This window comes from Labrus bergylta, chromosome 7 (assembly GCF_963930695.1).
Source record: "Labrus bergylta chromosome 7, fLabBer1.1, whole genome shotgun sequence".
Taxonomy (NCBI): domain Eukaryota; kingdom Metazoa; phylum Chordata; class Actinopteri; order Labriformes; family Labridae; genus Labrus; species Labrus bergylta.
This window is the reverse complement of record NC_089201.1, coordinates 17,650,626-17,667,575: the sequence shown is the minus strand read 5'-3', so window position 1 is coordinate 17,667,575 and position 16,950 is coordinate 17,650,626. Positions and strand designations below refer to the sequence as shown.

At 40.2% G+C, this 16,950-nt stretch overlaps 1 protein-coding gene across 1 annotated transcript in view; it reads left to right on the top strand.

Annotated features, from left to right (window-relative positions):
- The window catches only part of cep290 (centrosomal protein 290), a 45,538-nt gene that overhangs the window by 21,372 nt on the left and 7,216 nt on the right, over positions 1–16,950 (top strand). Inside the window, exons 25-43 of the mRNA XM_065956634.1 lie at positions 60–290; positions 884–1,057; positions 1,194–1,305; positions 4,090–4,295; positions 4,582–4,733; positions 5,014–5,125; positions 5,711–6,166; positions 6,303–6,467; positions 7,109–7,216; positions 7,341–7,475; positions 7,586–7,855; positions 8,788–8,895; positions 9,130–9,329; positions 10,731–10,944; positions 11,166–11,303; positions 11,829–12,050; positions 13,511–13,633; positions 13,733–13,875; positions 14,526–14,681. Coding sequence (XP_065812706.1) covers positions 60–290; positions 884–1,057; positions 1,194–1,305; positions 4,090–4,295; positions 4,582–4,733; positions 5,014–5,125; positions 5,711–6,166; positions 6,303–6,467; positions 7,109–7,216; positions 7,341–7,475; positions 7,586–7,855; positions 8,788–8,895; positions 9,130–9,329; positions 10,731–10,944; positions 11,166–11,303; positions 11,829–12,050; positions 13,511–13,633; positions 13,733–13,875; positions 14,526–14,681 — 3,425 coding nt within the window. The remainder of the gene's footprint in view (positions 1–59; positions 291–883; positions 1,058–1,193; positions 1,306–4,089; positions 4,296–4,581; positions 4,734–5,013; positions 5,126–5,710; positions 6,167–6,302; positions 6,468–7,108; positions 7,217–7,340; positions 7,476–7,585; positions 7,856–8,787; positions 8,896–9,129; positions 9,330–10,730; positions 10,945–11,165; positions 11,304–11,828; positions 12,051–13,510; positions 13,634–13,732; positions 13,876–14,525; positions 14,682–16,950) is intronic.

Genomic DNA, 16,950 nt, shown 5'->3' with positions numbered 1-16,950 from the left:
GGTCCTTTCCTAACAAAAGTTTCATTAAATACTAATCATATGCGTCTCCCTCACACAAGGAGCTGCTTGACACTCTCCAGAAGGACCCAGAGGAAATCAACAGGCAGTTGAGCGAAGTGTTGCGCAACATGACGGTGCTGAAGGTCAATGAGAAGAAGCTGACACGTCGCTACATCACCCTGCTGGAGCAAGAGCAGCACCTACGCAAAGAGAACGGCAAGCTGAGGGATGACAGCAGCCAAATGCAGGCATCTGTCACCCAGAGGATGGGCTACCTGCAGAGATTCAAGGTAGAGAGACGGGGAGTTCAGTTTCATATGAAAGAATCTTTTGAGTGTTTTAGAGTAAAAAAGCAAAGGCTTAATGAGTGTGGCATATTTCTAGAATTAATTCAGTGGTAAAACAAGGCTTTTTATTTCAAGTTCGACTTGTTAACTATTGAAAAACCATTTTTTTTCTAATGTAGACGTGATTGTCAATAGTTAAATATGGGTCCATGGCCTGACAAACTTAAACTTTTGTCTACCAGCAGATAATAGATAATTAATTACATCATATCAACTTTAATTATTCCCTGATGTCCCTTCATTGTCTTTCCCAGTTCCTGATCTGCTGATTTTCATGATGAATCTGCAGACTTTAAAATAAGGAAATGATGCCCCCCCCCCCCCCACACACAGCAGTTTAACAGAAAAGAAGAAATAAATAATTATACCTCCCATTAAAAAAACAAGACTAGTAAAGAGTTTAAATCATTAAAACAACTTCTGAGGAAAGTATTTTCACACTCCCACCCTGAGTGTGATGTCAGAGATAAATGACTGCAGTGTGAAAATGGTGAATTATTTCCTCTTAACGGGATTACGTTATCCTTCATCCTAAGGCAATGGCTGCTTATAAGATAGCAGCACTGCAGAAGGCTCTGGATGATAGCGTGCCCTCATCAGACCTGGAGAAGGCCAACAAACAGTACACAGAGCTAACAGTCAAATACAGAGACATGCTGCAGAGGGACGGCCGCCTGATCCAGAGGACCACAAACCTCGAACGCCTGGAAGTATGAAAACACATCGACTGTCCAAACATTTTTCTTTAAACCTCCAATACCAACACCTTCTGTGATATGTGGCTATGTACTGTTACTGACTGTACCATGTATGTCTCTCTTTCCCCCCCTCCTCGTGATCTTTCAGAACGAGAACGAGTCTCTTCAGGAGCAAATATCTTCCATGAATAAAGAACTGGAGATCACAAAGGAGAAACTGAATACTTTAGAACAAGCATGGGACAACATCAGTGCTAATGGTGAGAAAAAGCTAAAATTAGAAACCGCTGCTTCATTGCTCTCTTTAAGGCCATCACACTCACAGTAGAAGGGACTTCTTTCATATTGCTGCCCAAGTCAGTAATCTACTTTGCATTATTGTATGTTATGTGCTATGCAAGGTGAATTCACTGTTTTTGTCTTGTAGCCTGGTTGCAAAGGAGAGAGCCATTTAACCACTCGTTATGGTTTAAAGATCTTTAACAAAAGAAGGTATAGCTAAGTAAGGATCTTTTTTTGTAATGTGTCCTACTTAATCAATGCACTGAAAAAAATCCAAAACCTTTTGTAACCAATCAAGCAGCAACCTCTGGTGTTAAAAAGGGAAGCCAATGTGGATGTGCAAAAAAAAAAAACTGCAGTTCCTCAGGTTGCCACTTGATGCTAGCTCCAAAAATCCCCAAATTCCCAATTAGGTTCCCATAAGAAAATACCCATTTCTACAGATGAAATAGTCATATTTATAGACGGCCAAAGAATACAAAGAGGAGCACGGACAAGCAGAAAAAACTGAAGACATCGTTGCTAAACTGTAGGAAATTACAAAACACTGGCAGCTACCAATGTCTTATCCCTATAAGCCACTGCTAAATTTCTTAACAAAACGAACAAACTGGGTTACACTCACCGCAATAGTGAACCAGGTAAATTTGTTGCCGGATGCCAAACACTAGATTCCAAAACACAACTAGCCAACACACAAACACAACTTCCTCAGAACCTGCCTAACACAAACTTCCCTAACTAAACTGAGGAAGCTTTACACACTAAAGGCTAGAAAAAATGCATCCCAAACAACTTACCATTATATTCACAAGCGATACAATATACAATCAAACTAAGCTTACAACAATTCCAAAGTCTTTTGGATCCCGGACGAGCTCCCAAATAGCTGGTGCTAAATGATGATATCGGCTAATATTAGTATATCAAGTCATTTAGATTTATTCACCGGTCAAATAGCATTTCTTTTGAGTTTAATTGTATTACACTAGCAGTTCTCTCTTTAACCAGCAGAGGGCACTGTATGGATTACAACAAGCATCATCACTCTCCAGAGTGTCGAGCGTTGACACACGTACATGCGCAGTTGCCTTCCAGTTTGGCGACCATCGTGTACTCGTTATATATCTTTTCCACAAGTGTTTGATAACTGCATTTGAGGAATCAAGGCAATAAATGTTTTTATCTATATCTATCTATCTCTAGAGGTCAAAGACAGATATAAGAAAGATATCGGTTGATATATTGGTTTTGGATTATTTCGCTCCCTAATATCGATATCGGCCCCACAAATCTCATATCAGTCAGGCCCTTATATTGACTGTGGCAACCACCATCGTTCAGAGGGGTGATGGCTCTGAAACAGCATTTATGTTTTATAACGTCTATGTAACCAATCAGTAATTTCAATCCTGAACTATATACAAATAGAGCCAATGTTTAAGAATGATGGAATTTCAATTATTTCACAATCTGAATTTATGACGCAGAAAGTCTAAGTCCAAACACCAGAAACAATATAATTGAGGGGTCTCTATAATATAGAACTAGTGATAGAGACAGATGGAAAGAATCAGAGAAATATCACAGCAATGTGCCACACAAGTCCAGATATAAATTTAATGTAAATGGAAAATACGCCGAAATACACTATAGAATCATCAACTGAAGGAAAGATGTCGACACCAGAAAATGACACGTATCTGAATGTTGGGCACTTTCCACAACATGGAAAGGCAAAATACATTATCACATAATCAAAGATACCCGGAGTGATAGACTCATCATAGAAAAGGCATCAAATCAAATTCTTCGTTTAACCCTTCATTTAAGCGGCGGCTGTGGCTCATGTGGTAGAGTCGTCGTCTCTCAACCAGAAGGTCAAGGGTTCCATCCCCAGCTAAGCAACATGTTTGATGTGACCTTGGGCACTTAACCCCACATTGCTCCCGCTGCTGAATGGATTAGTGTTTTACTTACTCTCTGATGTACGTCGCTTTGGTCTGCTAAGTGAATTGGATTCAGAACAATCTGAACTCATGGACTCATCACTGGGGACTCATTGTTCTTATCAACCTTGACTTTGGAGCAGTAGACAGAGGCCCAAAGCCCAGGACTTTAATGAACCAACAACTTTGAAATAGTTTTTATCTGATGTATTAAGGCTTTCTGTGTAATAGATTTACTGATGTGACCTGGTTACATGAAGTTTTCTTCTACATTTGTGTCTGGTGGTTATTACAGACAGTCCTTGCTACATTGGCCTTAACTTTCGTTGACTAATTTGAGTTAAAAATATGCTCACTGACATATTTGCCAAATCTCATGTTCTTCCTTTAATTTGTATATTTTAATGTCTTAATCTTCCTTGATGTCATGTCTCTTTTTAATTGATGTTTTTAAATCTGTAAAGCTTTTTAAATTGCTCTCTATCTATGAATGCTGTTTTATAAACAATATGGCTTTACATAATAATATTGCCTTTAATTGCGGCTAGTTGGGAGAATTGGGATGATGAGTATACATCAAGAAGCATGTAGACTTTAAAGAAAGGTGATAATATTGCAAGAAGAATCGAAAGATAGCAAGAAGGATATGCATGGTGATAGCTTATTAAAGGATTGCTGGCAAAAACTGCCTCATGTATGCAATAAGCCTTGATGTACTCAGGGTTTAATCCTCAGTTGTGAATATATCTCTTCACATAAATATTCAGATTTTTAGCTATATTTTTCTTTTCGATTTTTTTTCCTGAACATTAGGAGGAGAAAACAGCATGGATAAGGCGGACAAGGCATTGGCTAACAACGAGATGGTATCAGCCGCTAGGCGGATCACAACTCTGGAGATGAAGGAACTGAACGAGAGGCAGAGAGCTGAGCACGCTCACAGAATGTATGAAAAAATGAAGAACTCCCTCAGGCAGGTGGAGGATCGAAACTTAGAGCTGGAGTCCAAGTTTGCAGAGGTATGAACACCCAAAGACAGCGGTTTTTACTTTGACGCAAATGAGACTTGTTTTTGCTCAAGGCACTAGTTGTTGTTGTTCTAATTAATGTGCCAGGTGTAAAAGGCTAACAGTTCACCTGACAGATGTCAAATCATAACGATACATTTTAGTTTTATTTCTCAATGTAAACAACAAACCCTACAAAACAGCTTGAGCCAGTTTTTGCTACGTTCTCACCATTTTTACCAGGTGTCTTCTATGAAAGGAACATCTTGAAGCATTAGTACCTGTGTTTTTCCCTCAGTTGACAAAGATGAATGTGGAGGCCCAGAGGGTGGAGCGGGAGCTGAGGGACGAGCTAGCAGACAGCATCAGCAAAGCTGTGAGTGACGCTGACAGAGCCAGGATCGCAGAGCTGGACAAGGCTGAGGCTGAGCTCCGCATTGAGGTTTCTAAGTATGTGTGCCTCTAAATATAAGAACTCTGAAGTAAATGATACAAGCTAACTTTTTGGGGGTGATTTGATTTTAATTACATATGAAATATGTAATCAAACTCATAATACTAATAATGAAATTGAGAATTTATTTCTGTAACAAAATTCTCCTTCATTCTTTTATATTTATCACAAACACTCGACACTCCATGCCATGTTGTTTGTCTCATCTGTTAAGAAGATGACAAATTACTTTTGAAATTTTGGTGTAAATAACGGGAGATTTCCGTGTGTGTTCAGGCTTCAGGAGGTGTCTGATGTGGCAATGATGCAGGCCTCTGCTCTGCAGGCCAGACAGCAGTCCAAAGAGAAGGAAGTTGAAGCTTTGAGGAGACAAATACTGGACGTCCAGGTAAAGAGTTGTTTAAAGGTTAATTAAACTTCATAAGAGGGCTAATTATTACCTTTCCTATTCTCTTCACTAGAAGACTTGGGTTTTCACACTTTAACATTCATACAAAACTAAATGCACACATGCAACACTTACCCTGCATATTTCTGTATATTTATTTTTATATAAATGTCTTTCTACATTTTTTTACTGCCTGTTTTATTGTTCTTTTCATTACTGCTGACTCTTCAACCATTTTTTATTTAATAGTATTTTTTTTACGATGTCTCTCATATTTAATATTATTACTCCTATAAATCAAACCAATCTGTAAAAAAATGTCCACATGATTTTACCCACATTTGGAGTGACGATCATCACACATCATGATTCCTGACTCTTAAAAAAAAAAAAAAAAAAAAAAAAAAAAGTCAAAAGTTTTGGAAGGATAAAAACTAGCCCTTAATCACGTCATTAGTCACCAACCTTTTAATATTGTTTGAGTGGTAAAAGTATGAATCCAAACACAACCACTCCAGCAGTCAGTGAAGAACATTAATGAGTCTGTTGAAATAGTAATGAGCTAATGTCTTGTCTTTCCTTCAGTCCCAGTCAGATGAGAAGGCCCTCATTGCCCAGCTCCATCAGCACATCATGGCTCTGCAGCTCAGTGAGTCGGCGGCTTTGTCCAAACTTGAGGCTGCCAGCACTCGCATTCAACAGCTGGAGGTCTACAAGCTTCGTGCTGAACATCGGCTGGATGCCAGCGACTCCGCCCTTTTCCTCGCCCGTCAGGAAGGCAGGAATCGCTCCAAGCACCTACGGCAGACCGTCCAGTCACTTCGTCGGCAGTTCGCTGGAGCGATACCTCTCCCTCAGCAGGAAAAGTTCTCTTTGACCATGGTGAGCCTCCTGGAGGACAAAGCAAATGCCCAGGAGGAAAGGAAGAAGGCGGTAGAGGAGAGGAGGAGGGCTGAAGGAAAGGCGGAGGAATTGGAACTGAGACTTGGTGGCCTGGAGGAGCTTATATCAACACTGAAGGATGTGAAAGGGGCGCAGAAGGTTGTTCTTGTTGACTTAAAGTTACAAATCTTAAAATTCAAATAAAAATACACGGTTTAATCTCTTGTATTCGCCCGACCCTCGTCAAAATCTGCAACCACTAAAGAAAAAAACTCAATCTATGGACATACAACAGGTTATCGGGTGGCACAAGAAGATGGAAGAGGCGCGGCTGCAGGAGTTGAGGAAAGGCCGGGAGCTGGTGGTCCAGAAGGAAGAGATCAGGTACCTGAAGAACCTGGTGATGGAGCAGGAGAGAACCATCTGCTCGCTGGAAGAGGATACTGTGCAGAAAAACATGGTGAGAGAAACATTTTCATAATGCAGACACAAATTTGACAAAGCTGTGAGTGACGCTGACAGAGCCGAGATCTCAGAGTTGGAGAAGGCTGAGGCTGTGCTCCGCATCAAGGTTTCTCAGTGTGTGTGTGCCTTAAATCCAAGAATTCAGACTTAAATGATATAAGCTTACTTTTTTTATAAGGTCATTGGAGTGTAATTACAAATGAGAGATTCGATGAAACTTGTTATATTTACTTTATACATTTTTAGATTTACTTTTATATTTATTACAAATTAATTAGACACAAATTTACAAAGCTATGCATAGGCTGGAGATAATTAAACACAAACTTGGCAAAAGGATATAATTACAAAAATGACTATTTTGGCATGATCGTGTTACATCTATCAAAGAAAAGAGTAGCTTTGAAAAACTCACAGTTTTAAGTAAATCTCTTGATACAGTCTCATCAGAATCAGAAATACTTCATCTATAATGTGGGTGTACAGTTGCTTTTATACATAATTTAAGCATTAAGAAATAAAGAAGTATGTCACAGAAATAGGACTACGGTAATAAAAATAAAGGTTTGAAACATTGAGGCAATTGAGGGAAAATAAAGTCAAAGTAATTCAGAAAACTCCTCTTTTCATGACAAGCTCCAAGATGAACGCCAGCTAGCGTGGGATCAGCGTGAGGTGGAGCTGGAGCGCCAAGTGGATCAGTACGAGAAGCACCAGAACAAGATGCTAAGCAGTGCTGAAAAGGCAAACATTCTATTGATGATCAAATTCATGCTCAAACAATGTCAAGCTAATCATACTTGTGTAAAAAAAAAAAAAAAAAAATGGAATATGTTTCTTTATTTTTTTTATTGTTTGTGGTTTTCAGTTTGAGGGTGGGACAGGATCTCTACCAGACCCAAGTCTTCCTGTGGCTCATCAGTTAGAGTTTGCTTTGGGAAAAATCCGAGAGCACATCCGCACTATCATGGAGACACAGGCCAGCTGTAAAAGTCTGGATGAGGTATACGTTTCAGTTCCTCTTCAAACATTCAATACCCTCGTAAATCACATGCCAAGCATAGTGTTGTCATTGTAATCCTTTTTTGTTTTTTCTTTTTTTTTTTGATGCAGAAGTTGAAAGAGAAAGAAGCCGCGCTGTGGAAGGCCGAGCAGAACATCGTGTCCCGAGATAAAGTCATCAATGAGCTGCGTCTTCGGCTCCCAGCAGCTGCCAACAGGGAACGACTGCTGGCTGATGTTTCCAAACATTTAGAGGCCCAGTCGGATTATCAACCCACCCTAACACTGGCTCACCAGACCATCAAAGACCTCCATGGTCGGCTTGACAAAAAAGAGGACGTTGTAAAGAAATACCAGAAGCAGTTAGCCCAGGCCACACAGGTACAGTCATACAGGGAAAAAAACTCTGACTGAAAGAAGTCAGTTTTATTGTTGCTTTTTAGAAGAGATAAGCCAGGCATGTTTTAATTAGTGCCTATGATTGGATGGGATCTCAAACAGATGAGATCGAATAGATATGAGCACACACATTCAGGCAATTCATTGTTTTACCAAGTAGTAAAAGTCTTTTTTTTAACAGGCCCTGAGTTTCAATGATAACACTTTTACAAGTTTTGAATTGCCCCCCGGGGACAAATAAAGTTCATTGAATTGAAGTCTCTCTTTCTACTTCTAAGGTATTTTAATTCCCCTGTGCCTGTTACAGCCTTGGACAGAGATATAAAGCTGTCTGATTTTAGGATAATCCATCCCGTTATCGTAAAAAAGGGATGTCTCACAAACAACTGGAGTTACTCAATCATGAACAGATTAGAAGTGGGCTGTGAAAAGTCGATGACAACGTTGTCTCTTAGCAGTTGTTTTGGCCGTAACTGAGGAATTCACTCAAGAATGAAGTAATGAGAAGTTTTCGATCAAGGTTGCGGTCACACATCATTATGTCATGAGAAACATTTTTTAGGCGCCCCCCCCCAAGAATGCCTCTGTTAATTTTTCACAGATGTTGACATGCTTTCTTAAAGAGGCAAAGAATAAGGAGCAAATCAAATACGAAACACAGAGAGTGAAATTCTCTAGTGTAGTATGTTGATCCTGTAATTGGTTTTGGTGTGACCTCTATTGTTGTTTAGATTTAATGGTCATTTAAATTTGAATTATTTGAGGTCAAATCATTTCCTTTACTTGCCTCAGTTAAGCTGTCATTATGTGGGGAACACTAATGGATGTAAACTGCATTTTGACCAGTTTATGGAAACCTTGAGACGGTGACTTTTGTTCCTTGCTTCATTTAAATAAACCTTGTTGTCCTCCAGGATCAAGAGGAGATGATAAAGAGACACCAAGAGGAGCTGAGATCGCTGTATCAGAAGTTGGACTTCCACATGGACAGCTCCTTGGACACCTTTAAACAGACAGCAATGGTACGCATGTATCTACATGTCTGATGATTTAATTTGTGTTTTGGCTTTTTGAGGCTATGGCTCGTAATGGAGGTTAAATTTTTGGCCATGACGGTAATTGTAGACATCGTATCAGTTATATCTATCAGCATACTGTATGTTATTTTCACATTTATGCAGTCACTCTGGCAGAAAAACGTACAATCTTCCAGATGTATAAGCGTGTCTTTAAGGGTTTTTTGTTTTCAACAACAGAGTTTGATGAAGAAGCCCACTCTCAAGGTGCCGACCACCAAGCACCTGGAGCGCCTGGCAGAGCTGGAGCAGGCCGTGGCCGACCAGGACGTCTCGCTCTCCTCCGTCACAGAGAAATTACATCGGACCACTGCGGACCGAGAGCGACAAAGGGTCGCCATGGAAACGCAGGCTATGAAATACACGGAGGAGATGTCAAAGTGATTACACCTTTTATTAAACCTCATTTCTCGATTAACAGCTTTTCCTTTTATATTCCTTTATTTTAGTTTTTAAAGTGAGTACTTTAACCAGGAACTGATGCAAATACTCTCAGCATCAAACATCAAATATTTAAATTATACATCTGTGTAAACGACACAATAGGACTCGACACAATATGATACGACTCAACCCTTCACAATATGATAGGATATTTTTCGATACAACACGGTATGATTCGATACAATGAGATATGATTAACTTTATTGTGCCCTTGTGTGCTGCACACATTGAGCTGCGACCTACAGTAAAATGCTGTATTATAGGCTTTTAAAGGCCTGTTGTACTTCAGTCCATTGACCCTAATGAAATCTCTTCTGGATTCATCCTGCATAAGTCAGACAGCTTGTTCATGAATATATACAGATGGATACTTTCAAAATGTACCTCACTCCTTCCTATAGGTTTATCCAAAGTTTTGTACCCCAGCCTTAATCCCAGATTACATGTGAAGTGTAAATTACACAGAACTAAACCAACTGTAGGCAATTGGTTAATGGAGATCACAGCGGGGATTACAACTGATGTGGGAAAAGCTCCATATAATGTACTGGTCAGCAGGTACAAGTCAGGGAATGCTTCAGATCCCTAAACGAACCCTGAAAAAGTCCCATATTCTTTACTCTTACGTGGAATAAGGAGGATCTGGTTTTATATTCTTGCATCAGTGTCGAGGAAAAACAAGCTGATACTGTCTGACAGTGTGGAGTTAAATGAGTGTAAGCATCCTTAAAGCCACTTAAGGGGGTAATTAAAGGAGACTGGATGTAATGGGGTTAGTAGTTTAATTAAAAAAAGGAAGCCCCAGTAAAGCAGATTGTAAAAGGCTTTTAAGAGTTCAATAGTTCATTAGGACATGTGGCATTTCAGCCATATGGGAGTGAATCTATCCACCTGTGTGTGGTAAAAAACGTTAAGATCGAAAGCACAACACTTTTCTGGGATAAAGGACAGCCTCTCAAAGGAAACACTGAATCAACACATATCAATCCTCAACAAAAGCTAAAGAGGATGCAAGATGTATTGAACAGTAACAAATGCAAACAGAAATGTAAAAATATTTCCCTACATGTGTCAAAGCAAACAAATAACTAGCCTCAAATGCCTTGTTTTATAGACTTTACCGTGTTTGTCCGAAAGACTTCCAAACCAGAGAAAAATACAACACATCTCCCGGCTTAGTCGAAAAATGTCTCCCATGTTGCTAAAATGACCCGAAAACCAGAAAAGTTTCCCACTCAGTCTCGGATTATATGTATTCCTTTTTAAATTGTTTATTTACACTGTTTAAGAAAATCAGGTTTCAAGCCAGGCTAACAGTCAGAGGGTATTTGTTGCAGGCTGGAGGAGCATCATGCTGCCCAGGTGAAAGCTCTGACAAGGGAACACGAGGATCTGCAGAGTCAGGTAGCCCAGATGGAGAAGGAGATGATCTCCCTCCAGACCGAGCTGGCGGGCCAGAAGGAGGCCAACGTGCGCTCCCCCAGCAACACCATGAAGAACCTGGTTGAACGACTGAAAGCACAGCTCGCCCAGAAAGAAAAACAGCTAAAGGTTGGTCTTTAATCAATTAAGTTGACTCTGGTCTGGTAGTTTTCCATCAGTGGCCGTTTGTTAACCATAAGCACTTGTGTGTGTGTGTGTGTGTGTGTGTGTGTATGTGTGTGTGTCGGGGGAAGTAGCTCTTGCAGAAATAGATAAAGGTCCATTAACTGTAAAATGTTGTTTGGCCTTCACTGCATTCATCATCAGCTGACATCTTTTTGTGTTCTCAGGCTCTCAGTAAGGTTCTGCTGGCGCTGCGGAAGGAGATGACGTCATCCGCTGAGCAGCAGGTCATCGCCAGCGCTGCACAAAGAGAGGAGAGTCTCAACGTTCAGATGTTGGTTGACAGACACACCAAAGACCTAAAGGTGAGATCCCTTTTTCATAATAAGGTGCTCATTTTTAAATGCATGTTTTATTTCATTTCCATCTTTTATCAGTAGCATTTGAGCTTATTAACTGACATAGAGGAAGACTATTTGTTGCCTTTAAGATGATTAGTAAAATATTTCACAAATAAAAGCAACGGGGGCCCCCATGTATGGAGGCTATAGTCCTCAAAGCGGGTGGCCCAGGTTCAAGTCTGACCTGTGGCCTGCATGTGATTCCCCACTGTGTCTCCCCGGTTTCCAACTCTGTCCAGATAAAGGCATATAATCCCCAAAATCAATCCTAAATAAAGAATAACAACAAATATAAATTCAAGGCAGACACTAACATTAAAGGTTACTGAAATAGGAGTACATAGTGAACTTGTATTAGACTATTCATATCCGCAGTGTATTACACATTTAGTGCAATTGTGGCAATTAATGGCAACAGGAGGGTCAAATTAATCCTAAGGAGTATCACTAGATGTATCTTTTAATCTGGAAATCTGAATCTGTCCAAAGGTGAAGGTGCAAGAACTTAATGAAGAACTGCAAGCTGCAAAGGAGTCGGTCAGAACAGCCAGAGGCCGAGAGAACACCCTGAAAGAACAAGTGGACAGCCTGAACCACGACCTCCAGAGGACTCAGAAAACCCTGAAACGTGTGCAGGCCGAAAAAGAGGAGAACGAGCACGAAATCCAAGAGCTGAAGCGACAAATCAAGAGACTCAGCAACGCCCTACAGGTAAGATCCAATTAATCTCCCGCTTGATACTACACTCACAAAGGGTACGGAGTGTAAAGTTAATCAGATGAGTGGTTCACAAAATGTGCAAATGACACACAGGTATGAAAGGATATGCGCTCAGTGAAGAAAACCCCCGTCCCAATTCTGCCCTGATGCCCTACTGATAGGTGTCATCACCACCTACCTTATGGCCCTAAAAGCATGCATTACAGCTTGGTTTGGCCTTGATTCAAGAGTCGCTGGAGTTACAAAGTTAACGGCCCTCACACTCCAACACAATTAGCATAACGTCAACCTTGAAAACAGCCAAATCTCCCGACTCAGACAAGACATGCAGACCCTAAAATTGATGAAAGAACAACGCAGTGATCGTTAACCACAAAGTGTTTTTGTGTCATAACTCATGGATTCATGGGATCAGATCATAGGACAAAACTTCACTCGTGAAATCTTCACAGATGGGAAAGTGATGGCATTTTGGCGCAAACAGTGGTGGGTCCACTTCCCTTTGACATCATGTGTTCCTGGAGGGAAAAAAACACTTTCATGCCACTTCTTAGGTAATCAAACTCCCTCACACTAAATTTAACTCATGGCTGTCAGTGTTTTGTTGGTACTAGACGTTAGGTACAGCTCTTATATCAACCCTACATGTTATTAGACACATCAACAAAGAGTGGATGAGAACACCCCGGGAAAAGAGTATGAAGCAGCTTTATTAAGGGCTCGACAATCACACCTGAAGCTCACTGGATCCGTGATATTTAAACATCATCACCCCAGTCTGCTCCCCCCATGGTGAATTTAAAACACAACAAATTAATTAAAAACACTTGAGGAATTCTGCAAGACACAAATCTGACATTCTTCTTGGACTTAAGATGTACTCCTCCTGAATATATGTGTTGATTTATTGATGCAGGTATTCTTGTGGGCCAGTGAAAGCATGTATATTTAAATTTAAATCCAGATTTGTTTGAGGCCTTTGGCTGCCTCCCTGTCTCTCATCTGTAAAACGATGCCTCACGATGTTGTTGTCATGACCGTTGCGTTATTAGTGCCTTATATTTTGGGCAGCTTTGGCTCAGTTGGTAGAGTCGTCGCCTCTGAACTGGAAGGCTGAGGGTTTGAGCCCCAGCTGGGCAATATGTCCAATGTGTCCTTGGGCAAGACACTTAACCCCAAATTGCTCCCGCTGCTTCAGTGGTGGTGTATGAATGGGATTAGTTACTTCTGATGGATGATACTACATAGCGATCACTACCATCAGTGAGTGAATGGGTATGAATGGGTGGATGTGACATGCGGTGTAAAAGCACTTTGAGTAGTCGGAAGACCGGAAAAGCGCTATATAAGCTCAAGTCCATTTACCATATCCCTATTTGACTTTAGCAGGGAATGGGCTGTCTTAAAAAAAGTAAGGTGCAATGATATTCTTTTTTATCTGTGTTGATCAGAATCAACCAGAAGCCGACGGGAAGGGGCTGACCATCGAGAATCTGCAGAAGAAGATCCGGAGGCTGGAGTCTGACTTGGAGAAGAGAGCAGAGAAAAAAAATGTGAAGGATGATTATGGAAAGGTGTGAACATGACACATTTGTACGACAGATATTCTGCTATATTAGCATTATTGTTAGCAGCATTATTAAGGTTGACTTTTTTTTTTTTTCCACTGACAGACCAAAGAGGAAATCGTGCGTTGGGAGGAGGGGAAGAAATGGCAAGCGAAGATGGAGAAGATGAAGAATTCAGTGAAGGAGAAGGAACGAGAGAGTGAAGCCCTGACGAAGCAGCTCAGCACTCTGAAAGACCTCTATGCCAGGTCAGACAGTACATTAGATACAGGCGTTCTGACGTTTTCAACCTGGTATTCATGATAGAATGCAATAAGCAATAAATCTCATGTAAAGGGAAGACGATAGAACGAGTGGCGGACGTTTGCTAAACTTGAAACAGAAGAAAAAATTAGCAAAATCAGGCACTTCACTTTTTGAGGAGCTGAGTCGTTAACACAAGGTATGATGCACAAAGACTCGCCATTGACTGTAAGCAAAAGTGAAGAGTTGGTTTGCAGTGACAACATGCAGCTGATCCTGTAAAGCCTTGGTTTAGTTGTCGAGGAGGGAGGTTGAAGAGTTCAAATTCACTGAAAATGTCATCCAAGCAAAATTCATGAAAATAAACACCTTCAACGTTAGTGGTGAAAGTGCCTGACAGCTCGCTTCATTACCATAAAGTAACTATACTATACCACACTATGCTACTGATGATAGTGCATTGTTATTAATGTGTTTAACATAGAATATGTGTACATAACTGTTTTGTTACATCAGGAGTTTTTTTTCCAACTATACAAAGCTCCAGACAAATTACCTTATTATTATTATTATTATTATTATTATTATTATTATCATCTCTTCTATTTCTTCTCTGTGTTTTATGGTGGGTGTGTGTGTGTGTGTGTGTGTGCAGACTGGAGCAAGAGAAGAGTGCGCTGCAGAAAAAGCTGAAGGCTCGAGGTGTGACTGTGGATCAGGTGGTGGGGGTGCGGTCTGCTGAAATGGAGAAGGAGGCGGAGGAGCTGAAGAAGAAGAATTTAGAGCTGGAGACAGAGATCTTCACCATCAAGTAACTAACCGTCTTTACAAACATTCGCTAGTTGCCCTCAGATTAGAGTCTTGTATAGGCTCAGTGTAAAAAAAAAAAAATTGATGATGACTCAGTGTACTTGTGTATTTTCATCAATTTAGATAATAAAAATACATTTTATTTAAAGGCGCCTTTCAAAACTCTCAAGGTCACCTTACAAAGCAGAGATAAAAACAGCAAAGTAACAACACAACGATAAAATTAACATTTAAAAACACAAATGTACAGGATGTAAAGGATTTATGAGACCGGATGGAGAATGATCAGACTGAATAAGCTAGTTTAAAAAGATGTGTTTTGAGAAGAGACTTGAAAATGGAGAGAGAGTCGATATTACGGATTTGTGGTTGGGAGGGAGTTCCAGAGGTGGGGGGCAGAGCGGCTGAAGGCCCTGGACCCCATGGTGGACAGGCGGGCGGGTGGTGCAGTGAGTTGAATGGAAGAAGACCTGAGAGTGCGGGTAGGTGTGTTAATGTGCAGGAGTTCAAAGAGGTAAAGCGGAGCGAGGTTGTGGATGGCCTGGTTAAAAAAAAAAAAAAAAAAAAACGAGAAGCATAACAATCTTAAACGAAATGCTTTAAACCAAAAAACCCTCTGATACACACTGAACACCAACGCCTTCAGGAATACACCCTGCTTCCACAGAAGGAGTAACACTTCTGCAGAGTAGCACACAGAGGCATGGTCCACTGAATGTGCCTGCTGCCTCCTGCTCTTTATACTCTGTCACTGATTGTACAGTGGGCATAGGTGTGCTCGATCAGTGGCTGAGGAGCAAGTGAGGCAAGGAGCAGAACCTGGAACGAGCACAGGAGAGAGAGAGAGAGAGGGAGGAAACAAAAAGAACACACACACACACACACACACACACACACACAACACTATGGCACGTAACCTACTAATTGAGCTAATCAATGCAGGGTGAAGGGTGAAGGGATACAGGGTGGGCTGAGTTTTTTTTTTTTTTTTTTTGGCGAAATATAACCCTGTGGTAAAACGGAACGCCCGACAGAAATATCTCGGGAACTGGAATCACATTGATTCTAATCTAAATCAGCATACAAAATAATGACCATACCATTTGTATCTCCACTATCTTCAGTTTCATGGAATTCTCTTTTATTATCTCTCACATTGCATCTCAGTTATGATACACATGATTAATTTTGGCCTTAGTGTCTAGCCTGGTGTTAACATTTATCTGATGGCGGGAACGAAGTATGGTTAATGTTTAATGAGGACAGTGACGATATCGGTGAGGGAAGTAAAAAAAAAAAAAAGTAAAAGTGGCTAGTATTTATTTATTACAAGAACATATCTTAACTGTCTTGATGGGAAAAAAAATACTTGAAATGATAACATAATGTCATAAATAATGATCTCAGTGCTAGAAAGATAAAGAAAAGTTTGAAGAGAATTCATCAAACAGACAGTACATACTCATAGGAGACCCCCACACACAGACACAAACACACACATTCAAGCAAACATTTAAGATTCAAGATTCAAAAAACGTTGTCTCTCACAGTGATAGAAAATTACTTTTTGGTCGAGGCACAGCAACATAAAAACATTCACACATACAAGACACAAAGTCATAAAATCACAAAAGCACATAATGCACAGCATGTTAAAAATAATTGTTTATCTGGCCTTGTTTAAAATGCGAATTGAAGTGGGAATAAAATCATTTCTGTAAGTCATCCGATAAAAACACAATATTTTAAATATTTATTTTTTGGCTTTTTGTGCCTTCATTTTGAGAGATAGATAGAGAGTGGGAAAGGAGCCACAGGTTGGATTTGAACCATGGGCCGCCCGCTTGGAGACTACAGCCTCCATACATGGGGCGCACTGCGCCACCAGCGTCCATGCTTTCAAACCATTTTGATGCAGTCAGATGAAGCTAAGGCTAACTATAAACTTCCTCTCTGTTTTATTAGTGCCAATTTAGTGAAGGAAAAGCACATTTGGGGGATTGATTTTGTATTCAGGAGGGAAATGTTGCAAAAGCAGGTACTGTATAAAACATGAAGGACAGCAGATTGACACAGAAACTTAGTTATAGCTGATATATGCACTCTAGTTTTTCTGAATTTATAACTATTCATATTGTTAAGTAAAAACTGCATGATAATATCGCACATTGCATATTTTTCTCTCAGACTGACAAAAGTATAAACCTCCTACTACTTGGTTTTTAAAGTCTGTTATTTTGACTCTGAATTTTTTTATAAAACAGAAAAGA